Source organism: Hippocampus zosterae, chromosome 6 (genome assembly GCF_025434085.1).
Source record: "Hippocampus zosterae strain Florida chromosome 6, ASM2543408v3, whole genome shotgun sequence".
Classification (NCBI taxonomy): domain Eukaryota; kingdom Metazoa; phylum Chordata; class Actinopteri; order Syngnathiformes; family Syngnathidae; genus Hippocampus; species Hippocampus zosterae.
In genome coordinates, this window is record NC_067456.1 from 8,902,385 (window position 1) to 8,928,031 (window position 25,647).

At 43.7% G+C, this 25,647-nt stretch overlaps 2 protein-coding genes across 3 annotated transcripts in view; both read left to right on the forward strand.

Annotated features, from left to right (window-relative positions):
- Positions 1-1,807: 1,807 nt before the first annotated feature.
- Positions 1,808-6,847, forward strand: pheta1 (PH domain containing endocytic trafficking adaptor 1). Its single transcript, XM_052068072.1, has 4 exons — positions 1,808-1,954; positions 2,285-2,379; positions 3,511-4,297; positions 4,414-6,847. The coding sequence occupies exons 2-4, from the start codon at positions 2,343-2,345 to the stop codon at positions 4,508-4,510; spliced, it is 921 nt and encodes a 306-aa protein (XP_051924032.1). The 5' UTR covers positions 1,808-1,954; positions 2,285-2,342; the 3' UTR covers positions 4,511-6,847.
- A 3,095-nt stretch (positions 6,848-9,942) lies between these two features.
- The window catches only part of sh2b3 (SH2B adaptor protein 3), a 44,249-nt gene continuing 28,544 nt past the window's right edge, over positions 9,943-25,647 (forward strand). The window contains exons 1-2 of one of the 2 annotated variants that reach the window (XM_052067192.1): positions 9,943-10,299; positions 24,129-25,283. In XM_052067192.1, the coding sequence (XP_051923152.1) occupies positions 24,156-25,283 (1,128 nt within the window). In that variant the 5' untranslated portion in view covers positions 9,943-10,299; positions 24,129-24,155. Of the gene's footprint in view, positions 10,300-21,436; positions 21,951-24,128; positions 25,284-25,647 lie in introns of those variants that run through there. The other variant, XM_052067193.1, reaches the window with a different exon arrangement.

Below are 25,647 nucleotides of genomic sequence, written 5' to 3' on the forward strand. Positions count from 1 at the left end.
GAGCAGTTAATCGGAGATTAGTGCGATGAGACTGTCTTGTCAGGGCTAAAGGCCATCGGCGCTTTCAGGAAGATGGAGCAAATGCACAACCAGCGTCATTGCGGCAGTGCGCCATCGTAAAAGATGAAGGTCAGGGTCGGAGGAATAAAGGGGGTGAAAATGTCAACAGTTTTAATTTGTCAACCCGAATGTTACATTGAGATTCATTCTTTTTAGGGGGTAGCCTTCTGGTCACAGCACACTGCACAGCACCATCTCCAAGCAGATCAGTGACGGGCTACTATTTATTTTCACATCTTTGAAAAGATCTTCTACATCCTTTTTCTTTGAAAATATTTGGGTTTGACTATTTTTCAGACATGATCCACTCACCCGCCCTGCTGACCTTCATTTTTCAAATGGCACATGTCCAAAGTTGAGAGTCAAATCATCACAAGGTAGCCTCATCTGGATTTCCTCACGAGGCCTCGTCTTCCTGTCAGAATGTTTGTTTTGAGTATTGTTAAACCGCTTCCCGCATCTGTGCTGCATCAGACGAACGCACGCAGTGCCAAGTGTTCATTCATGCACGTCACTGGTGTTTGGCATGCGGCTTGGAGTGGGGCTGACTGACTGAAGGTTCTCAGGGCAAAACATGACAATGCTTCTACGTGGTGGCTGCAAATGTTGTGTAGCCCGAGGGCGACAGAGCACATCCATATACTTTAATGTACTACAAGGATGTGTGTGTGTGTGTGTGTGTGTGTGTGTGTGTGTGTGTGTGTGTGTGTGTGTGTGTGTGTGTGTGTGTGTGTCTGTGTGTGTGTGTGTGTGCGTGTGTGTGTGATGTCCCATCTGCTTCTTCGACTGTTACTATTCACAGGTTACCATAATTTTGCTTGAATTATTCAAACTGAAATTTATTGCAGAGCGATAAAAAGTAATGAATGAATGAAACTGGGGGGAAAAAAACTTATTTCTGTACAATAAAAAACAAACACCAAATCAAAGTTTAACTTGCTGCTGTTACAATCCGCAGTGGATGCACAATATTATGTTAAATGTCAAATACTGCTGTCAAAATGTTTTAAAAATATAAAATGTGTGATTAATACATAGTTAATTGTCACATTATTAGGTGCGGGCCAACACCGTCCCCGTGGATTTCCAGTCTAAATCCACGAATTGCCTTTATAAAACGCTAAATCTTATTTTAATTAAGAGAGTAATCAGTTCCGGCTATTTGCGGCTGATAAAGAACAGAGCCTGTCCCCTAATTCCGAAAATGCGTCAATATCTCACGCTCATTAATATTGTAATTCCTATTGGGGGGAAATGGAAAGAAAAGTGGGAAGATTGTTTCAATTTAAAAAAAACTTTATTGCCAAAGCAATTAATATTTGTCAAATAGATTTGTCTTCTATCCTCAGTGGTTATTATATATATATATAGAGAGAGAGAGAGAGAGAGAGAGAGAGAGAGAGAGAGAGAGAGAGAGAGAGAGAGAGAGAGAGAGAGAGAGAAATTAAACATTTACCAAATTGTGTGCATGTCTGCATGTGTGACAGTGATGTACACTCACGCACACACTGTACACTCAGACTCACACAGTGTGAGTCTGAGTGTACTTTTTAACAGCTATTTTATTGTAGAATTATTTTTACACTGGCCTAATAATAATGTATGGAATGACGATAAGGATTGTATTGTTTCAATGAATACCATGTTATTTTTTTAAAGCGGCACTGCGGTCCACCACCGCTCCTACTGGTGCGCTCGTTTTTTATACTGTTCATCTGTTGTGGAGATATAAGTCAAGCCAACTCAGAATCCCCGCCCAACTGGCTGGCTGCGTGACACCAAAACTAGCGCTCCTTCTGTAGGTCACGTGACATGGGAAAAATTGGAGAAAGAGGGCTGCTAGATGGACACCGCTATGAGGACTTGTTCCAGAACAAACATCAAGACTCCACGGGTAATGTGATTCCAAGTATTGTGATAATTAAAAAAATGGGTGTCGTAATGTAGACGCTAACGCCTCTAGCTGAGCTTTCATGTGTATAAGTTTAATGCTGAAACGATCTGTCCGTCAAAGTGGCGAAAACTATACAGTGCTACAAACACAAAATGATCTACTTCCACGCACTTAAGCAATATTTTTGCTCTTTCCCTTCATTTTGCTTCATTTGTTTTTGAACAGTCGGAAAAGTGCTGATGCGTCAAAAGCTGCTGACGAAGCCAGTGAATCATATTTTCCCAACCAAACGTGACATGTCTTCTGCTGTGTTTTTCTCATTTTTGTCAGGATGTTATTGAAAATTGCCTGAAAAGATGAAATACGAGATGTGGACGCTTGGAATTAAATGAGCAGGCGGAATGGATGCAGGAGACGACGTACACGTAAGTCGCTTTGTTGGGAGAGTCAAACATTATTTTCTCTTATAATCTTATATCTTACTTAACTGAAGACAACGGTATATAATTTTATTCATTATTCATATTTTTTAAATTCCTTTCCTTCCAGAAAATGACATATTTACAACCTACAGGGTGTGCTAGTGATTTGCACGTTCGCCTGACAGTTAAAGCTCTGGGTTCAAAGATTTTTTTTATCAATATGACAGTTGATTGCAGTTTACTGAGCAGACCACCAAGCTAAAACTAACCGCGACTGTTTGAGAATCATTGATCTAAATGCATGATAAAAGTGGATGTGTCCACTGTGACTGGAGTTGTTTACTCAAGGTTGTGACCCAGTTTATGGTCGCACATGTGACTGCAAAGCAAAGTTTATCTTGTAGTGAAAGGGATTGGAATCCCCAAAATCATGTGACAAATTCTGGCTCGGTGTCCGCTGCTAACCCGCGATACACTTTTTTTTTTGTGGACCACAAAAGCAAATGAAGTGTCATATTTATCATTTTCAATTTGGCAGAAAATGTGTATCAAAATTGAATTAGTTTTTTCATTTTTTAAAAAATATAGATGTTACAAGCATTTTTTTAACCACCATGTACCTTCTAGATATAAAGTCAATTGAACGACAGTTTTTATATTAAATGTTGCACCAAAAAAATGCAATAACAAATAAAAGGAAGGGTAATTGTGTATGTAATGTTAGCATGGTAGTAGGATAATTTGTCCACACCGGCAAATGTTACTGCAGTCGCGTTACCATCTTTGGAGAAATAAGTTTGAGGAAAGGGTCTGTAAAAGACAGAATATATCCAAAGGTGACCACCAGCCAACTGTCATCTTTTTCTCGAGCTGGGTTTATGTGAAGTCATGGATACTGTTTATAATGAAGCCAAACGACCGACGGAATAAAAACTCTCCAAATAAACACCTCCATCGGACTCAAACTGACTGACTCTGAATCAAATTTCACAGGGGTGGCATTTTCGAAATATTTGACAGCTGCAGCCTTCGATACATTCGTCTGATTTTCACACAATGATCGACTCTTTGAGGGAAACCTTACCTAAAACGTCACGCTTGCAGTAAGTTTACCCTTCCATGCATTTCCTGCAGATGAAATAATCATCCGGCGAGTGAGAGAAAGAGGAGTGACGATGAAATTGAACGAACGCAGCGTGGCCCACTACGCCACGTGCGACTCGCCGCCCGACAAGACGGGCTTCCTGTTCAAGAAGGGCGAGCGCAACACGGCGTATCACCGCCGGTGGTTCGTCCTCAAGGGCAACATGCTCTTCTACTTTGAGGAGCGTGACAGCCGCGAGCCCATCGGCGTCATCATCCTGGAGGGCTGCACCGTGGAGCTCTGCGAGTCAGCCGAGGAGTTCGCCTTTGCCGTCAAGTTTGACTGCGCCCGGGCTCGCGTGTACAAGATGGCGGCCGATAGCCAGGCAGCTATGGAGTCGTGGGTCAAAGCGTTGTCGCGGGCCAGTTTCGACTACATGAGGCTGGTGGTCAAGGAGCTGGAGAGGCAACTGGAGGAGATCCAAGAGGCGACTGGCGGAGGCCCGCAGGGCAGGCCCAGGGTGTCCAAGCGAATGTCCAAATCCAGATCGTCCTCGTCGTCCTCGTCCTTGTCGACGTCGTCCTCCAGCTCTGGACAAAAGAACCATCAGGACGAGGTCCAGCTCTTGTCCGCAGGTCCTAAGGAGAACGGGGTCACCTGGAGCAAACCGCGCCCCGGCTTGGCTAATGGTTCCTCTGAGGGGGTGTCCTCCTGTGTGGCCTGGGAGGGCGGGGCCAACGGGGCCAAGGCTCCCCCGGTGCCTCCCAGAAGAAGAGGAGCGTCTCTGGAGAGCCCCTTCTCCCCCGGCACCGGATGCTTTTCCAAGCTCCACGACTGGTACGGACTGGAGGTGGAGGAACTGAGGGCACAGTGGCTGCAGAGTCAGTGAACCCACGGAGACGGGGGTCAAGTTCTCCAAAAAGAATTCATTCCGTTGTGGTTCCGTTTTCCAGGGTCAAGGCGAACATTGGAGAGCATCCCCAAGGACTTGCTGCTAAAAGCAGGTTACACCCTGGAATGTTTGAAATGATCATCACAAGCCACTTTTAATAGACTGTTTGTAAATGGGTTTTCCCCCCATTTTGCCCAAAAATGGAGGGGTGAAGGTGACCCCTAAGGCACAGACACAAAATGATTTAAAGTCAACTTAGCATTTTTCACCTTTTGGAGGTGGTAACCAGTTTCACACCAACTGTGCATTTTTCCTGCCTTTTCATGTTGCTGTTCTGGAAAAGGAGACAAAGACAATCTAGTCCCCCCCCCCTCAGCTTTGGATGTAGCAGAAGGCATTTTTGCCTTTTCCAAAATTTGGTATAAATGTTGTCACGACAGAACGGAGATAGAAAGTCGACCCACTTTTGACAGTCGTAGCCAGTTTTACACCAACTGGAAAAGCATTTCTCCAGCTTTTTTGTGTCACTGTTCTATAGAAACAGTGGAGGCGACAGGGCAAATTTCTGCTTTTGTAGGTCAAAGCCACTTTTATACGCGGGGCTGTAAAAAGCGTTATTTTCCTGAATTGGTTGTGGTGCTGTTGTATAGAAACAGTGCCTGTAATGAAGTTTGCAATCCTGGGACCACGGTGTTGAAGTTTAACACCTGACATTCATTCCCACGCTTTTGCGCGGTCCAATGACGTTTTTTTTTGTTTTGTTTTAAAGTAGCTTCGTGAAATGGCTACAGCGTCAAATTGGGTCAGCTATGTGAACCACTATAGTATCAATGGCGAATACATTATTGCTTCACAACAAATGCTTTGTTTTGACGAGGATATTTGTGATTGTCCATTCTGTCGGGTAAAGGAAAAAAGCAACTGCCCTGTTGTACGATTGGGGATAAAGCTAGCAAAAAATCATAGAAATACTGTATTACATTTGTCTTCACTTTTCCTTGATGACAGTTGTCAATGGAATATTGGCAACAGAGTAGCTAAAACGTATTGACACTTTCTTTTTGCTCAAATGTGATTTAGTGCCTATATCTGATTTAATGTGCATATATATATATATATATCTTTTTTTTTTAAAGCGACTCAGAAACGATGACAAGCTGCTGGAGGAACCTAAGTGAAATAGGGAAGTCCACAACTACACTACTCATTGCATTCCATTTTAGTTTGGCCTTGACCTACTCTTTCCATTCATACGTTTCCATTACCGTATTTTCCACACTAAAAGGCGTACTGGATTCTGAGCCGCACCTTCAATGAATGGCTTATTTTGTCATTGTTTTCATATATTGGACGCACTGCATTGTAAGACGCAATCTACAATGCATCCACTAGATGGAGCAACGCTCAAGGAAATGCCAACAGAACACTACACTACACTACAACTTGATTTATATAGCGACGATCAAATGTCAGTAAGACTTATTTAATAAGGCAGCGACACAGTTCACTTAACCAACAGCAAGTCATAACACTGACTCGTTAACATTGAACTCTCTTGCCGCTGCTTAAGGCGACACCGATCGCCTTAAGTTTGAACTCTGCTTTGTAAGCATGTCTCTAGCAAGGAGCCATTTTGGGGTTGACATATTACCGTAATGACCGTACCAAAGGTGCATCGGATTTTAAGGCGCGCTTTGAGCTTTTAAGAAAATGGAAGGCTTTTAGTGCGGAAAATACAGTACTCGATACATTGTCGTTTCTATTTATTGGTCTATGCACTCTAGTTTTGATGTATGGCGGCGGGTGAGTTGTTCAGGTAGACTTTCGGATGCATCAGAAGCTTTTCATGCACACCTTCTACAGTAGTGCTCATTCCCGAGAGTGGCTAGCTGGCCTGCCTCACAGTTTTCAGGTTCTGTGTTTACATCTTCTCTGTGGCGTCCTCTGAAATTTCAAAAACATGCCTTTTAGGCTCATTGAAGACTGTGAGAGAGTGATTGTTTGTGTATACTGTACATGCCTTGCAATTGGCTGTTGACCGGTTCAGGGTGTACTCCACAACTCTTGTTCCCTCACAGGTCTTTTCAGAGAACATCTGACCTCATGTTTCCTCTTCCATGTTGGAAGTTTTTTGTTTTGTTTTTTTTAGCCAGTGCTCGGCAAAACGGGATCATCCTACGGTGACTCATTTAGAAGGCCTCGACTTTGCTTTGTCACGTGTTAGTTTTTAACAACTATGATTATTTCAGTCAAGCGTTATCAGAGGACCACACTTTGTTTCTTTGTTTGCCTTTCTTTCAATGAACATGTTCCGACAGTGGCTGGGTGGCTTCAGTCCGCCTCATTGCACAGCATTATCATGAATGTTACACACATGGTACAAGAGGGAGTTCCCCCCTGCCCCCTACCCTCCCAAAAAAAAGACCTTTGCATTAATGTTAACTTTATGCTATGGTGGCATGTCTTTTGATTTAACCGTATAAATAATAATTGTAGCATAATCAAAAGTGCCACATTTCAACTCAACATTATTGATCTTTTTGTATTACATATTGTGACTTTCAAAAAATGTTGCACATGATACAGGTGTTGTTTTGAATCATCAATTTTAACCATGTATACTTTAATGACTGTGGTACAGTATATTCAAATATCTGACATAAAAGTACAATTATCATTCCTGCTAACGATAGTTTGGTGTGTCACTTTGATGACATAAATGAGAACTTATGTGAGATGATGTACGGTAATCAAATGTGATAAATGGATTGCGTTGTTTATGAAAGGCCTTTCTACATATTTAAGTCATTTTATTATTTCAAACTAATATCAAATATTCTGTGATGATTATGATATCTTGAAATATTTTAATCACATACTGTAAGCAACCCAATAAACTTTCTAGACTGGTCAGTCTTGTCAAAGTCTGGAATTCTTATGCAGGCCATTTGGAACTTTGTATCATTTTAATTTTCTTTTATTACACAATTAACATGAAAAAGTACAGTTTAAGTATAACATGCATAGTTTTTATTAAGAATACCATATATTCCTTACATTATAGTAGTTGTTGGACAATACTACAGAGCTTTTAGAAGTCTCTTTTATTTTACTCGTAGTTATAATAACACTGGTAGAACCATACTTTACGACAATCTCTCCCACTTTTTTTCACAGCATTTTTGCAGCGCCGTCAGCTGTTGGCAGCCTTTCCAACTTGGCTACTTTGAGTACCAAGTTTTAGGTTTGCCACCTTTTAGATCTGCAAAGGGATAATCCTCACGGCGTTGCGGCAAAACCTGCGGTTGAAAGAAATTTGAGGGTTTCCCAAAAAGTGTTTCATATGAATTTTTTTTGTTATTTAATTGACGTTATTTAACATGTCATATTAGCATCTGGGCCGTGGTGTAAGTGCTGTAAATTATGCAAAGGTTTGTACTTTAACGCTTTTAATAGCCTGAAATTGAGCATTTGGACCTGGCCTACTGTAATAAAAAAAGCCTGGGCACACTTTTACTGACAGCGGGACAATACTTACATTTACAGCACTTTATAGGCTATTTAATTTAACAACTAGGGACACCTTTACTTTAAGAGGAAGGAAAAAAATGAAACACTTGTAAACGAGTCTACATTTTCAAGTCTGAATAGACTGAATTAGGCTGAACTTGAGCATACTGTATTACATGCATATACTCTACTGTGGAGTGCTGTAACAGCTCTAACAAAGCCTGTCTACACCTTTTCCGTAATAAAGAGAACTATAATAAAATCAAACACTTGTGTGAACCCAAAATAAGACGATTTAAAAAGGGAGAAACGTGCAAAACAATCATGCGGCGGCAGCGCAAAGGGGCTGGCCTGTCTGCGTGCAGGCAAGGCAGACACGATTGCGCACAGAACAGAGTACTGTGTCGCTTTTCATTCATTCGCCAGATGGCGCTGTTTATCAGTTTGGCGATTGTGGGGAAGGTATTCGCTTTGTGATGGAATGCTGTATACAGTACTTAAATACTTTTTGTTACTTTTGTACTTGATTAATCCTGTGAGGTAAAGAAATGAAGAAATGTTAACCTACGAGATGTGTGTGGAGTGGCCGTCAATCATGTTTGTGTTATTAATGGTATGTACTATAAATACCAATGCTCTGTAAACTGCCTGGGTAGTCCATGGAAAGAGATGTCAGAGATGTTAAAGATATTAAGATAAGAGATAAATGGAACGTACTTCCTTTTTAACAGCATCACAATAAAAGTGTACCAGAAGACAGAAATTTCAATCAACTGAATGTGTTGTCAAACCATGAACAAAGGAAAAAGACGATGGAAGAATTGTGTGTGCCTGATTCGGTATCAATGAAATGGCTTCCAGCATTTTACTCTGAAAATTGGTGAGTCAACGAGAACTTGCTTCCAAATACATAGTCACTCCCATTAAATAAGGTCAAATGACAGGTCTCGGGTTGTCCGAGCCAGACAGACTGTTCATCAATCAAATGAATGTCAACTTTGACTCAAATGCTGCTCTAAAGTGCAGAAGAAAATGGATGGATGAACATGAAGTCTCAAGTAAAAACACTTTAAAATCCATGCAAGCAAACTCACTCTGGCTTTTCCTCAAGTTCAACACAGACGCTGAATGAAATGGAAGTTGCGCTCATGACCACCAAATGAGTCTTTTTACCCCTGTCGAATTCGATTACAATTCATTTCTTTTCATAATACACATAATAGAGACATAATAGTTGGAGACAATAGCATGTTTGACTGCACCGCGCAGGAAACAAGCATTTGGTTTGTCATGAGACCCTGCAGCCTTGGGTCATGCCTATTCACCCTGTGTGTCGGAAATGAGATGAAAAGCACATTTGTGGGAGGAATTTGCATCTGTTGAAGCAAACAAATAAAAGATCCGGGCCATGGGCGTTAGCCTGGCTCATGTCGACAGAGAATATGTGCATATCACCAAGTCAAAGCGAAAGTCAGGCGACTACATGCTAACTAAGTGTAAAGGCATGTTTAGCACTTTGTATTCATCCATCCATCCATCCATCTATCCATTTTCTGTCGTACTTGTCATCATTAGGATTGCAGGTGTGCTTGAGTCAATCCCAGCTGACTTTGGAAAAGAGGTGTGACACACTTTCCCCATTCAATACATGGAATATATTCCATGTATTGAATCAACGTTCTGGGGATTTTTTTAAAGGTTTAATAGTGATTATATTTTTCCCAATGCATTTCAATGGGCGTCACTTATATCAAAATTTTGGCTCAATTTGAGCTGGGCCCCTCCCAATCGCTCACAAATATTGTGTAAAGTCAAATACTGTATGAAAGAAAGTCCAACATAATAAAATATGTAAATGAACATAATTTTTAAAGAAGTAAAATAAGTTGTGTTCATGGAAAAAAAAAAAACTGTCGTATACACATTTTGAGGTGTTAATTTATTTTCCACGGTGTCCAAAGAGTAGTACATTTTGAAACGGGCTCAAGAGTTAAAATGTGAAAAAAAACTGGTCTTCTCGTCTTTAACTGGCACGTTTAAGTTTTATTTTGCTCAATCGGAAGCCGGAAAAGCTGTTAGAAATGTTTCAAACTTGACGCGGCGGTGTATATTTTTACCCCCCACCCTCCATCCCTGCTGAGCGGAAACGAGGGTCCCCACTTTTTTTCCGCGTCAAGTTCGTGCCTTAAAGTTTTTTTTTTTGCTCTTTTCTTTTAAGTCGGAGACATTGTCGCATCAAGTCATAATGGAAGCCCGAGAGACCATTTTGTGGACTTCTTGCCGTTGAAGTCGACTCTCGCTCATTTTTTTCTTCTCGCCGACGCCACTTTAGTGACCAACTTTTTGATGCCTTTTCGACACATTTCCGTTATGCGAAGTCCAAACTGTTGTGTTGTCGTCGTGCAGCGGTGGGTGCCCGTCCGAGATAACGGAGAACGTGAGTACACTCATGCAAAGTATTACATTCTTATACTTGAACATCTTGCTCTCTTTTCGCCACATGGCACACTGTCCACAAACGACGACTCCCCTGGGATGCGTTCACGTTCTAAACACCGCAGTTATTTTTCGTTTTCACCTTGAAAACACATCAAAGTGACATTTATAAGGGAACTCTGCAATTTTCTGGCATTGTTCGTGAAGCCCCCCGCGTGTTATAAACTTGTCACAAGTGAGTTTATGTGTTTTAAAGTAGTTGGGGAAAAGTCCACGTTGTTGTGTCGCTGTCATTGAAAAATTGACGTAAGTCTGGCAATGGTCACCATGGCAATGACGCAGAATGGCACTCAGCTAGCCCATCTCACCTGCACATCTTTCTCTATGTACGTACAAACTTTGAGATAAGTCTGTTATGTCGTGACATGTTAAACATGAAATAGAACCTAATGTCTTACTGTATCAGAAATTGTAAAAGTTCCTGTTTGTAATTTCAAACCCTAGTGCCAGAATTTAATTGCAAGGCCTTTGTTATTGCCAGTGCCTTACAATCCTGTGGTTTGGGGTTCGAATCTCGGCAGCGGCTTTCCTGTGTTTGCATGTTCTCCCCTTTTTTCCCCCTTATTCAGTGCAATAAATTAAACAGATGCAGAGCAACATGGAACACTCGTGGTTAGCGCATATGCTTCACCGTTTACAAGTTGTGGGTTAGACTGACTTGCATGGATTTTCTCCAGGTATTCCGGCTTCTTAGCATGTTAGGTGAATTCAAGACTCTAAATTGCCCATAGGTGTCAATGTGAGTGTGAGTTGTTTGTATACGGGCATGTGCCCTGCTGTTGGCCGGCGAGCAGTTCGGGGTGTATGCAACCTCTCCCTCAAAGTCAGCCTGGGTAGGAGCTTGCAGCTCAACCGCCACCCGAATGAGGAAAAGCGGGATAGAAAATATGGATGGATAATGCAATGATTTTAATTCGCAAAAATTATTGTTGGGATTTACTGTACCCATGTAATGTACACGTATGCCCCATAAACCTGCAAAATCAAATCAGAGGATGAAATTTGTGTTTATTCTGGTGCATTCATTTAATGCTCGAGTGTTCCTCGAAGTGTTGCACACGTACCTCCAGTAGCTCGCGGGCATGTGAAAGTATCACTGCCTATGTGTAGTTCAGTTATTTTCAACTTTTGTCTCCAATCCATTTGCATTTCTCTTTAAGAACTGATTGTTTATAAACATTTGATTTGGGTGCATTCGTTGAAATTTTACGTGCAAAGCGTTCCACTTGAATCATTATTTTATTGACGTTGTAGTGGCGAAAACGTAAACGGGGTACGTAGAAATGAGGTTCGACAGTATTATGAATAAAACCTGTCCCGTATTTGATGAAAACTTGGTTCTTAGTGTAGAAAATTTTAAGAACCACTTAAATACTCGAACTGTGACTGTGAATGGCAATTTGTTTGTACATGCCCTGTGACTGGCAGTCACTCGAGAGTGTGACGCGCCTCTCGTCCAAAGTCAGCTGGGATTGGCTCCATCTCGCCTGTACCGTGCACAGGAAAAGCGGCGTTAAAAAAAACAAACCTGAAGAACAAAAGATGACCAAACAGGCGGTAATCGAAGTCTACATGCTGCTTAAGTTTCCTGGCGTTTGTATTGTTTTGTGCCAAAAGGGGCACCAAGGAGTCAGAATCACACGAGGTAATTAAAATGAAAACACACAGCAAGTGCCCAATAAAAATGGAATGTTAACAAGATGGCACTCTTGGCGGCTTTAGCGTTTTGCCACTCACTGTCATAATAGGCATCATTTTGGCACGAACTCGACTCCTCATCTGTCCGTCCATCCATCCATCCCATTGAGATAGTTTGAGATAACATTATTTTTTTTTTTAATCTAGCCAAAAGCCAACGAGTCAAGTGTTATGTTACGAACACCGTTTAAAATCCTCTTAAATCATTCTTACACACTTATATGAACATGTAACACTCTGCCTTTCTGATCACGAGTGACAAGCACAGACCAAAGCAAAACACATGCAGCGGTAATCCTTGAGGCGGGCTCAACTGAGGTCTAGTGAGGTGCACAGATGACACCCACTATGAGGATGTTTATTTGGACATTTGCTCACACTCCGAGTTTGACTAGGTTTTGAGTGTTTCAAATTGTGATATTACCGTAATTTCTCGAGAATATATGTACACCCAAAATCACCATTCAAAAGATTTTAAAAAAAAATTTACTCATGTATTCCACTAAATGCTTCCTCATTTCGCTGGTATGTGCTGTTCCGGATTGTCCATCAGTAATGTCAGCGATGAGCTGCTTTTGTTTCTGCATTCAGGCATACATGAAACATGGTAATTGTGCTTTGGACCATGGTTAATTTTTCCAAGAAGAAACAGGATGTGCACGTGCCCTCGGCCTCACGTCTCGGCGCTCTCAGCCGTCGTTTCTTCCTCTCTTCTCTGGGTTTCCAGGAACTTTGCTGACGAGACCATGAGTGAGGGCCGAGAAACGGCTGTATTGTGGGGGAGGGGAGGTGGGGCCGAAGGGTGGTGGGGGTCGGGGGCGGGGGAGTCACAGAAGGAGATAATTGCCTGACGGATCGGAATGGGAATTTAAGAAGGAAGAGACAAATTAGGGCGGAAATATGGAAGAGAAAGAAACTTTGTACAGCAGGAAAGTGGTGCAATTTGAAGCTCAAGCCGCCATCACCCCTGATGTCAGTCGCGCTTTCATGAAACTTCAGCTCAGTGATCATTTAAAGGACAACTAAACAAAGGCACTTTGCTTTTTTGTGTGTGTGTGTTGTGTTTTAGTGATAAACACTGAAGGCTGCAAGTGATGACAAAAAGGGGGAAAAAAATTGATAAGAACCATCAAATCAAAAATTGACTATATGCCGCGTGCTCAGTCCAATGTGAACAGCATATAAATACTCTTTATACACTCTTTATTCTCATGATCACAAAAAACTGCTTGTACATGGTGCAGTTTACCAAGTACGAGCAACCGAACAGAAATGAAAATGCATGGAACGATACTCCGTCATAGAAACATTCTAAAATAATAAACAACATGCTTTCTGTCGTCTTGAATGGCCGAGGGCTTTTACTTTATTTTCGTAGCATTTACACTGGCGTCTCTTTCTTTTCATTTAATTGTGAATGGAAACATTGCCCGTTTCATTGATAAATGTTTATGGTGTTCATTCACTTGACATGAGTCGCAATGAAATGTTGTTTTCTTGAACATAAGCCAGCAGCTAGCTTACTGCTTACTTAGCTGCTAGCATCATGGAACACATCGTTCGGATTTGGAGGTTCCAATGTCTATACGGGTGCTACTGCAGTAAACACGATTCAGAGGTGTGCGTTTTTGTGTTTTGTGTATTTAGTTTGGGAGGAAAAAAAACCCAAAACCCAGAATACCCAGGTTAGGTTTGTTTTGAGGCAAACACAAGCGTCGCTTTCAAAGCGGCCATAATTAAAGACTGTTCGTACTTGGGTGACTTTACTCTGTCGTGTTCCTCCACCGCAATCTTGTTGTTTGGCAAAAATGTTGATTACAGGCCTCCTATAGTTGCAGTTGTTCAGGGGGATGTTGTTGGTGAGGGGAGTTAGGGGGGCTTGGGGGTGGGAACATGTGTCTGCTTGTCGGTGCTGTGGTTGATTCTTGGCGCGGGGATGCGGTCTGAGAAACATGCCCTGATTGTTTGCCGTTGAGTCACAGGACGCTTCGCCTGCCTTCATGGGTACATCTTGACGTTTTTTTTTTGTTTTGTTTTTATTCGCAGGGATTTACTGCAAGCTAAATTTTTGTCTGGCAATACTGCAAGTCACAAGTTTCAGTAAGAGTGCATGTTGTTGACACTTAACCGTTCAGTAAAAACAAGATTCTTGCCTGAGGTGGATCGGAAACAATAGGAGAAAGAATCAATCAAACTTTCGCCATCAATAAACATTGATTAACTGTAAGAGCAATATTTTTCGGTAACATTTGATCATTTTAACTTTTAACATATGAATGGGAAGAGAACTCAGCTTCAGTCTAGTAAAACTAATAAGTCTATGTGACAATATTAAGATGATCATTCATATACTGTTTCACAGTTATAGCAACCCTCAAGGTAAAAGCACAACGCCAATTTGACCCGCCACAAAAAATGAGTTTGACGCCCTTGAATTACAACATACAAAACAAACATCACGTTAAAGCCAAAAGCAAAGTCATACAGTGTGGTTGGATGCACATGGAACATAACTTGGATAGCAGAAGTCACAAACGACCAGAAAGTTGTCTTTCTGACCACTTTCCTCAAACCAGTTTGGACTTTTCCCTCTGCAATTAGAATTCCAGGAAGTCAGATGAAACACGCTTTAATTATTCCCCATCTCGCACGCCACTATTTCACGTCTGCAATATTGTCAGGAGTCCTCACAGTTTGAAATTAAGCAGATTATTGACACTTAGGAATGAGTCACTCAAACGGCTGGCTGGCGTAAGTAACCTCGGTGAGAGATGGCTTCATATTCCCGGGTCGGAAGATTTGAGGCGTGTTTGTACGGTGTGAATTCGTCTTGGCTCGGATGTGAATGATGGATTGCTGCTTTCAGCTTTCCTGCAAACAAGCATGTGTTTAAAGATTCCAGCGATAAGTTGTGTTTCATGTTTATTATGCAGACCGTTTTTTTTTCTTTCTTACTTTCAAGCCTGTGTGGCTGCATTCAAGTTCCTCCATTGTCTCGACTGTATGTTTTGCACAGTACACTTGAGAATACTACTTGTGATAAGAACTGAACAGAATGTACTGACTGTATTTGCCTTGTAGAAATATATTTGTGGGTATTTTTATTATATTTTTTTAACGTAGTGATAATGCCAGTCTGATAAAATTAACCTGCAAACTATTTTGAACAAAGCTCTTTGTATTAGATATGTCGGCGTCAGTGTCTGGAGGGCTCATCTGTATTTCCGCTCAAATGTTGTACTGTAATATTAGTTTTCTGTCAATAACAAATTCACTCATCCATCTCTTGCACCAAAATATGCAAAGCAGCAGACCGTTATTCACATCCATACTGGACTGACTAGGTTTCTGATTTGCCGTGGCAATTTATGAACTGGTAGTCCTTCGCGTTGTGTCGTAGAAGAAGTAGCTGTCAGTTTCCAAATGTTTAGTGAGCCCTAGCGCAAACGTTGCCGACACACCAAATCATTTGTTGTTCTGTAACATAGTCGACTTGTGTGGTTTGTAATATCGGTAGGCCAACCAGGACACACATGATGTGTGTTAGCATTAGCTAATGCGTTAGCATTAGCACCAGTGCTGACGTTTAGTTCACAGTCGTATGTAACTCTTAAAATGTACTTTGTGGGAGGGACGCTCAATTATGATTACACTATAATTATGTAAATTCCTTTTGGACCCCCCAAAAAAACTGTTATCTTTTTTTTTAAGGTTGTAAATGTATAAATTCAATTACGATTTCTTTGTACAAACAAACAAAAAAACAAAAAAAAGTGCATTGGACTTTCCTTGCTCGACACTTTGAAATGGCAAAAGAATTGTTGTAGCATTAAGTAAACGCAGTATCCCAAAGCAGACCACAAACTTGTTGAAACGCTTTTGATTCTACTTTAAAAGGTGAAAATTGCCAGGTCACCTTCATCCCCCACCCACAATCCCGTGCCGGTGTCGCTCATACGAAACAGCGAGAGAGGGAGAAATGCCAGCTTTTTAAAAACAATTTTTACTGGCAGCGTAACAGTGGCTTGCATGTTTGCTGATAGAGATGCGAATCACCATCGCTTTGTGCTTTGTCATATATCTCCAACAATCTTCTGTAGTGTCTTTGAGCCCTGTTGCTCGTCACTGGCCCCGTTCCCAAGCCCCCCCCTCCCCTCCACACACACACACAGAATCACTTATCACATGTGCATTCTGCCAAGATGTCTCTACTCAGTCATTAAATCCATTTTTTTAATGATCATTTCCTCAACATGCCAGGTTCTGTCTTCGTGAGGATAATGACGGGCTGCAGGCTTCTTTGTGTTGACATCTTTTTATTCGTCATACTGGCCTCGGTCCCTCTCGTGGAATTGTATTGTCTTGTCTTGCGACATTCCACACCCGAGTCTGTCTATTCCATCACGCTTTCCGACGTCTCTGGGTGCTTTTCAGTTTTCCCAGCGCGCCTCCTAAGTTCCCAGACCACAGGAAATGGCCCCGAGAGCAGCGCAGCGTTATTTCTGCGCGTCTCAAGAATAGCAGCATTGTGTTGTGTCGGATCGCGCATTGTTGTGGGAATGCAGAATGGAGTAGGAGAATGTGCTCCAAAGCAAAATGATAATAATAATAATAACAATTAGAACAAAATGTGTGCTTACTTTTCGGAGGTGCTAAAAGGTTTTTCAAAAATATTCTATGTGTGTCCTAAAGCCAATCGGGATACAGTGGTTACTAAATGCCAACTATTAGGCAAGGAAGTGGGCTGTCTTAAGGTTGCCATGCCCCGTCAGCGTTGGTATTTCAACAGAGTTAAATTAGGAGGAATTTCAGTGAAACGACTTCCACCGGGCTGTTTTGCAAAGTCGCTCAAGGCTTCTTGCTTGTTTGACCACAAATCAGCTGATGCACCACCTCAGGCTGTGGGAAGTAAGACTAAGGTTATCTCATGTTTCAGTGTCGCTTCCTCCTTTACAGAATGTTCGTCAATTATGCAAGCGTGTGTGTGTGTATGTGTGCGTGTGTGTGTTGAAGGGAAGCTGAGACCCGTCCTGTCCCATCATCCCCCCCACCCGGTCTCCTTTGCTTGCCATCAAGCAGTCGTGCACTTTTACACGGCGGTCCTCCCGCTGGCCTTTCGCAGCGGCTTGTCGTGCTTGATTATACGATTTGAAGTGAAAGTTACTGAAAAAGGTCACACGGTGTCTGTTCTTCCCTTACTGTAGCGTTGGCTAACGTGAAGTGGCCCGCTTTTGCCTGCGGTAACAAAATAAGAAAGGGTTATTGGTTGGCAATCCGGTATACCCGCGCCCTCCGGGCTTTACAATCTTGAAAAATATCTTTTTTGTGGTTGACTTGTTTGTTTCACACTGGTTAAAAATTCTAGCGCAAATCTAAGGGGCTGTTCACAAATATATGGTGTCCACTTTTTGCCTTTGAAATGGAATCATGGAAGACAGCAGGCCATTTTCAACACTTTAGATGAATCGATAATTCCTAAAATTAACAGACGCATGTGGGGTCTGACCAATAGAATTTTAGAATTTGTCCCCCCCCAAAAAAGAAATGAAACATAGGAAGTTTCCGTTTTGTTTTGTTAGCCCGTTAGTAGCATTTATGCTCGAAAGGCTTTTACAGCAGAAGGCGACATTTAATGCACTGCTAATGTGTGCAGCGGAGTCACATGACTTTAAAAAAAGTCTTCATTGACCGATCACGTATACGAAGGTATTCAAAAGACGCTTTTGTAGGAGCTCCTTCTGTTTCTGTACAACATGACGTTGCCAATTTCAGTATTTGCATCAAATTTTCAGATATTCCTTTTAAAGCCCTTGCGGAGCGGCATTGTTTTGACTCCTGGTTACAAAAAAAACATTGAAATGATATAATTTCTGTTGTTATTTTTCACTGCTCTTTCAAATCCACTTTCTCGAAAGAACGGGACGCAAAAATGGAAGAAAAGATGGAATCAATCCTCGCTGCAGTCACGAGAGCTTCCACCCTTCTGGAAAAACTGACGCCTATGGAGTGTCTAATTTTTCAATCAACTCCAGCGCAGTCAGTCAGTCGGAACCAATGATGTCATCATAAGCGCACGTGAAAAGTGCGTTGCCTTGACGTAGCGGTCACCGCTCACCAGGGCACGGCTCCTTGTCGCTTCCGGTCACTGTCATTGCAGAGTTCAGATCCTCCGCTCGACCACCTGAACGTCCACTCTCAAACTTGGCGCTCCTCCTCCTCCTCCCTCACGTCCCTCAATGACTCTTGCCGAACTTTTCTCCGTTTTGCTTTCTTGCTTTAGTCCCTTAACCCCCCAGCCCACCCCCGCCGCTTCTTTTTTCTAATAACCCTCCTTATGCCCACGCACTGGCTACGCTTTGGAAGTGTAAGCCACACTGATTCACTCTCTGACTCACACAATTAAAATTCAAAGGTGGCAACAAAATCTGTTTTCCATCCCAGACCCTGTGATGCACATGTTACCGTGTTTTTCTGGGTTTTTTTTTTTTTTGGTTTCTTTTTCCACTCTGATTTTCGGGAAAACCGCGTTTGATGTTTCTGATCAATTCATGCCATGCGGCCCTGTGAGATCACACGCTGTTCGGATAGAGCTATCTGTAATTGATAGTCACGGGAACAGTAATTTGTTAGAGATAGTTATGGGGGGGTGAGGGGGGGGGGGCACAAGAATCCCTTGACATCTGAGTGGATGATAAGAGGATGATATTATTTGTGACCACTTTTCCTCCAGACTCTTTCCAGTGTACTGTTGTCAAACGTTCGGTCAGGTGAGCTGGAGCTTAGGTAACTACTTTTGATGATCCCGAAGGAAATTCTGGGCTGGCCCCGCCCTAGGGAAATTGTGGGTCTTGTGAGACGGCGTCAAGAACAAAGACCAGGCTAACTAGGCTTGTTAGATAACGTTTGGAGAGCTGCAGCATCAGAATAGCACACCACAAAACAAACAAAATAAAACCCCAATGCGGTCTCAAAACATCAATGTGAATTTAGCATCAAGTGTTTGGTTGCTCTGCGATTGGCTGGCGACCGGTTCAGGGTGTTCAAAAGTTCAAAATTGATTTTTTTTTTTGTTGCATTTCCTAAATATAAGAAACATACGATGCCCTAAAAATACCCAAGGTGGTGTTATTATGCTCTGGCGCTGAGGGCCAGGGACTGATAACACTCTCGGTGCTAAATTGCGGTAACGTGAGAATCTGCTGTTGTTTATGACCCAGGGAGAAAGTGCGCCGTCATTGTCGTGGCGTCGGGGAAGGCAAAGGAATTCTTTTCTGATCCGTGTCACGCTCCTTGAAGCCTTTTCGGAACAAATTATAAAATGCCAATTGGTGAAACGTACTCCAACCCGAGTGTTGTCTACATGTTATGCGAGTCATAATTGTTTGCTGCGTGAAAGGGTCATAGAAACTTTGCAAGTACAAGGACGATGCTTTTAATTATTGCCGCCTCAAGCCGCTGTATTACGTAATCTTCACTGTGTAAATATTAGGAATGCGCCCTAGCATGCTCGTGAAGTTCATAAAGACCCGCATTCAATGAGGACGTAGCTCGGCGCACGTCGAGCGTTTAAACTTTTCTCCCATTTAATTTTATGAATGGCACGCCAATGCCACTTGGAGAGAACTGGAAGTTCCCCAGTCAATAGTTTGTGATAAATGCGTTTGATTTAGTTTGATGATTTGTTGAGTTGACATCCAGTGGGGTTTTTTTTCCCTCATTCAATGACTTGGCAAAATGTTACGGCCATCCGAACGGAACCTAATTGCGCGATTCGGTATGTATCGTTGCTCACAATGAGCTGCGAGCAGTGCATCATTGAAGCCCGCATCTCCCCGAGTGGAGAAGGTTTGCGGGTGGTTGCGTTTTACTGGTCGTAAGCTTTTTTTTGTCATCATCAAATTTTGAACGTGAAAAAAATGCTCGCAAGCCCTCTGTCGGGCGTCACGGCATTTGTCCGAGGTCGATTCAAGGTTGCGCTAAAATCAAACCGGCGAGTCATGAGGTCAGTTGTGAGGACAAAATCAGTTGGTGTGCGTTTGTCATGCAACCTGTTTCCGTCAAAGTCTCATTTTGATGTCTGGTCGGTTCACATTGAAAGTCTTATTGTGAAGTTTTTTTTTTTTTTTTTGGGAAACAGAGAGCCTCCTTGATGAAGACTATGACTAACAGTCTTGATTAGCCATGAGTCTGTGGATTCGTTCCTAAGCACTTCACCCATCACAAGGTCACTTTTTTTTTTTTTAAACAACACTGACAACTAAAAGACAAGCCATTGTGTGTAAGGTTTATGGTTTTTTTCAAGTCCATTTTTATAGTCGTTTTTAAATATGTATTTTTTTCGACTAACGGCGCGAGGCTCTCTGAGAATAATTGTCTCGATTCTTGTCGCAAGCTGCTTTCCTGGAAATAAATTTAAGCCAGCAGCTGTTTGACACGTGAGTATGTCCAATAAAAGCCTCGCCGCCTGTTTTTGATTTGAAGATGAAGTGATTGAGCGGCAGTCTCAGTAGTCTTAAATGCGGACCTACCCTGTGGCTGATGGGGGGGGGGGGATGTTTGTATTTAACCCAGAGAGCAGGAACTAATTGACTTAATGGACGCAGTCTGTTCAGCTCGGAAAAAGGTGAGACAGATGAGGGGGTCATAAATGATTAAGGATGCGATCACACACATCGGTGTGTATTTCAATACTCTGTACTGGACCAAAAAGGTTTTTTTTGTTTTGTTTTGTTTTTTGTTTTTCGGTTCTGGTTCTTTCAGCACTCACATTGGCATTTTATTATTATTATTAATCAGAGTCAAGTCTGACATGGCAAACTGTTACGGCGATGTCAATTCAGCATTTTTTTTTTCATTTTTATTTTTTGTGAGGAGTGAACCTAATAACACCAGGGTGCAAGGGTGAGCAAACTTGAGTTTGCTTTAACTGAGCTGGACCGAATGTGGTCGAGCTTGTGCCTCAGAGCTCTGAGGTTTGGAATTTGGCTCCTGCCTTTATGTGCAGCCCCAGGTACTCCGTCTTCCTCCTACATTCCCCAAACCCTGCCCGCTCATTAAAAACCTCTGAATTGTGTGAGTAGGTGCGGGTGGTTGACTGACATGACATGCCCTGCGATTGTCATGAGAGTTGAAGTGTTTCAAAAAAGGTCCTGCTTCCTCCACTATTGGAACGCATGCATGCAAGAGTGTGAGCACGTCTTCACAACAGGCGGGCCGGGCGCTGAGGATGACCATGGGAACAGTGGCGTCTGAACCCCCCCACCCCAAGAGGGATCCAGCAAGAGGAAGTGTGTGTAATGTGTGCGCATGTTGAGTCACTCGTTGCTGAGTCATCCCTGGGCTGGCCACGCAGATAGAAAGAGCCGTCTTGGGGGGCCGGCTGCAGGGGCTCGAAGGGAGCGCGCACTGAGCATGCTCTTTAGAGTACAGGAAGGGAATCGGTAGTTGTGACAGGACTCCTCTAGGAACTGCGGTGATGCAATATTTCATGAGGCCAAGTTTTTTTTTTCTTTTTCCCACATTGGCATGTTTGATTTTGTGAGTGGGGGCAGGGGGTGGGGGAGAGAATAATAAATGCAAAGTCAGCTGTGAGCTTGGTGCACGACACTATATGCAGAAGTTGCCAGCGTCAAATGGCGTCACTGGGGACATGGAGAGAGATTTGGTCGGGAGATAATTTGTCATGTTGGAGCATGTTTTTGCTGAACACAAAGAAGCACCCACCTTCTATTTCTTGTTTTTTTTTTTTGGGTGGTCTTTTGGGCTACCGAGCGTCCCTGCCACCCCGACAAAGACACGCGTAGCGGCATTTTAACATGTTCACAAAAATACGCACATACGCTCATGCTTCCTGTTTGTAGAAAAGATCCTTCACTGCTGCATGGGAGGAAGCTGGTATGTATTGTAGGTTTACGCTTACTCTTGTTTTAGTCGTCAGTAGGCGCAGACGTTGTGAAGGAAACGCAATGTGTGTCTTTTCCTCTCTTTAAATCCTCAAATGACATCATGCTACCAGATAGAACGTGACTTCCAATTTGATCTTTTGCTTATTTTATTTTTATTTTTTGCTGCTTTTATTCTGTTTTGTTGCTTCCACTCATAGCTAGTTCTGCCGCCGTGGACTTATTCTCACCGGCGGATAAGAGCAAACCGTTTGAAGATGTGATGGACAGGATCTGAATTTCCTTTTGGCTGGAAGGACTACAAACAGTTTCTTTGTTGAGATAATCGTTTGATTGGTGAAACCACGGCACCGTGCCTTTCTGATTATAAAAAGAGTTGCTTGGTATTAGCCGTAGCTATTTTTTTCTGCCCAACTGGAAATGTGACTCTACTGCATCCCTGACTTTAAAGAAAGTTTGAGGGGAAACATTTTTAGTTGAATATCACAAAATAAATACTGTGGTGTTTTACTATGCGTGTTCACAGCTGCACGCTTGAATCTGCTTGAATGCAGTTCAGGGTGATTTCATCCCATAGACTTTTTTTTTTTTTTTTTTACCTCAATCCACTTCAACAAGCAAACGCCTCCATCATCGTTGACCTTTGAACCGCATTACGACAGGTAGCGATCTGATGCAAGCTTACTGGGCATGTCATCAGTTTAGCATGCATGCAGTTAACATGTGCACGGCAAATGATTACCAACACCTCTTGGTCCCACCTTCTGTCTCTACAATTTCTGACGGGCCGTTCTTGTCAAGGCACAGTTTGTTTTACAATGAAAATTAGAAATAACATTAGCGCGATAAGATGGGGCCAGCGGAGCTGCCAAAAGTTTACGGATTGTCGTTATTTTGTTAGGGAAACCGCTACGCCCGTTATGGCCTGAATGCTGATTCTTGGAAGTACTACAAAAATAAAAAATAAAAATCACCATCCAACATTAACACGGTGTCAGGCCACGAAGACGCTGCCTAGTACGCATTTCTTGATGTGGCTAAACGCAAGTCCCTCATCCTCGCTTCAGTGGCATCGTTATCAGCAAATCGAGTATCGAGTACGGGGGGAGATGGTGAAGGCATGCTAATAAGTGACTTGGCGATGCAACCCGAGAGGATGGCCTTATGTAGTTAAAAGAATCTTAGTCTCATAAATAATTCCTCCTACAACTTTCGCCCTCGACTTGGGACCAGTCCACGGACTACCGGTCGATTGTACCCCTGTTTTTGTTCATATAGAATAAACCCCCTTATTGGACCGTGATCCAAGTGAAGTGCTCAAGAATTGATTTAGAAACAATGAAAGTGGAACTTGCATATATCAGGGGCGCTGACACAGCACTTCATCCAGAGTAAAAGGTGTGTGTGTGTGTGGGGGGGGGGGGGGGTTGCGCCTGTAAATAGGTTGCATGTTCACACCCGAGCACACAGATGGCGGAGCGATGTCTCTTTCACTTTCACTGACTGGACTTTTTTTTTTTTCCCCCGGTTTTGTGTAAGATCATTTGTAACGTCGGGCGGCCCAGTAGCCCAGTGGTTAGCACGTCGGCTTCACAGTGCAGAGGTATCGGGTTCAATTCCAGCTCCGGCCTCCCTGTGTGGAGTTTGCATGTTCTCCCCGGGCCTGCGTGGGTTTTCTCCGGGTGCTCCGGTTTCCTCCCACATTCCAAAAACATGCATGGCAGGCTGATTGAACACTCTAAATTGTCCCTAGGTGTGAGTGTGAGCGTGGATGGTTGTTTGTCTCTTTGTGCCCTGCGATTGGCTGGCAACCGATTCAGGGTGTCCCCCGCCTACTGCCCGAAGACAGCTGGGATAGGCTCCAGCACCCCCCCGCGACCCTAGTGAGGATCAAGCGGCTCGGAAGATGAATGAATGAACGAATGAATTTGTAACGTTTGGGATGGACTGTAAATAAAATCCGACTCGCGTCGTTTGAAATATATGACGAAATACCGATTACTCGCAATTGACTCCTAATTGTATCTCCATTTCTCTCCGTTTTGTAATTGCTGCCCATCCGTCTCTTCCTCCCCTCCCTGATTCGACGCATTTGTGTTCACTTTTGAACGTTTCTTTATCTTGCCATTCAATGTTTATGGAGTTCCTTCTGCGTTTGCTTTCTCCGCAGTGATTCTCAGCCGGTCTGGTCACTGCAATGAATGGTAACACATTCCAGCCAGCCAGCAGCACCGCGACAGTAGGAGGCGGCCAAGGGGTGGCGGCGCTCCCGCGAGGCTGGAGGGAGTTCTGCGAGCTGCACGCCATCGCCGCAGCGCGACAACTCGCCGGACACTACCGGAGCTTCGCCAGGGAGCGCCCCCAACATGACGCCCCCCCGCCGGAGACCTTTTCCAAGCAGTTCACTGACCTCTTCCAGCAGCATTTTTGCTGCGAGGTCGACAAGGATGGCGCGCCTCTCCGGCACAGCACCTGCTCCGCCGCTTCCGGCATCACCCCGGCGGTTTCTCCTCCGCTTCCGCCGCAGACCGTGATCGGTCGATTACGACTCGCCGCTTTGTCCGGGGCGCAGGACTACCGGGAGGCGGGCCGACAAAGCGGAGGAGCCGCTCTCTTTACCGTGGTGTCGGCGAAAGTGGAGCCGGCGGTGGTGAGCAGGGAGCAAGAGCGGCCTCTGCGTTGGGCGGCGGGGAACCCCCGTTCGGGGAACCCGGCGCTGCTCAGGGGCTTGGGCTTGGCCCGTTCGTTAGGCAGCGGGTCGCTGTTGTTCCGTAGCCGTAGTAACGAGGAGCTATCTGGTACAGCTAGTCAACAGATATCCGACTCTTCAGCTTCCGGTCCGGCGCACGCCGATGTCACGCACTTCTCAGTTAGTCAGATTCGGCAGTCTGTCAGGCGACTTTTTAAGAAAGGGCCTCTTCCCAGGCCGCCCTCGACACAGGACCTGTCCGCCAACGACCCCGCCCACCCCCCCGCCGGCCCCGCGAGCAGCGCGCCCCGCACGTCCGAGCAAACCTCCTCTTTCTCGCAGCCTCCCGCTTCTCCCAACTCTGAAACGACATCAACGCCGGTGACGCCGCTCTCCGGAGTCGCCTCCCACTTCCTGGATCGTTTCCGTTGGTTACGCGGCGGGAGCGTGAGGCAGAGGAGGTCAGAGGTCAGCAGCTGCTGTAAAGAGGGCCAGCTGAGGTACTTGCTGGTGGACGACACCATCTCGGACTCTTTGCCGCGATGGCAGCGCTGCCGCCTGCTGGTCAGGAGGATCAGGGATGCCCAAGGCGGAGGAGGCGAAGGCTACCAGTTGGAGCTTTATGATCCTCCAAAGGTACAAACACACACACACACACACACGCACGTATTTATTGTCTCATACCACGTTGGCACTTTGCGCAGTAGAATCCGAACGTGCAAGGATCTAATTGGGGGATTCAAAGCCCTGAAAAGGGTGATATTATTTTGTGTATGTCATTATACTTGGCGGAAGCGACAGTCACCACTTTCTAATATAAGAGCAAAATACAGCTCTCGCACAAGTCGCAGGGGGGCACAAGTCATTTCCTGCATCCAGTTGTTTTCGTCTCGGGGTTTCCCCCCTCCATTTTTAAATCATCTCTTTTCCCTCCGTTTGTTTTCATAAGATCAAATCAAATAAGGGTGTCGCTGACTTTTGCCTCGCGGCCAAACAAGAG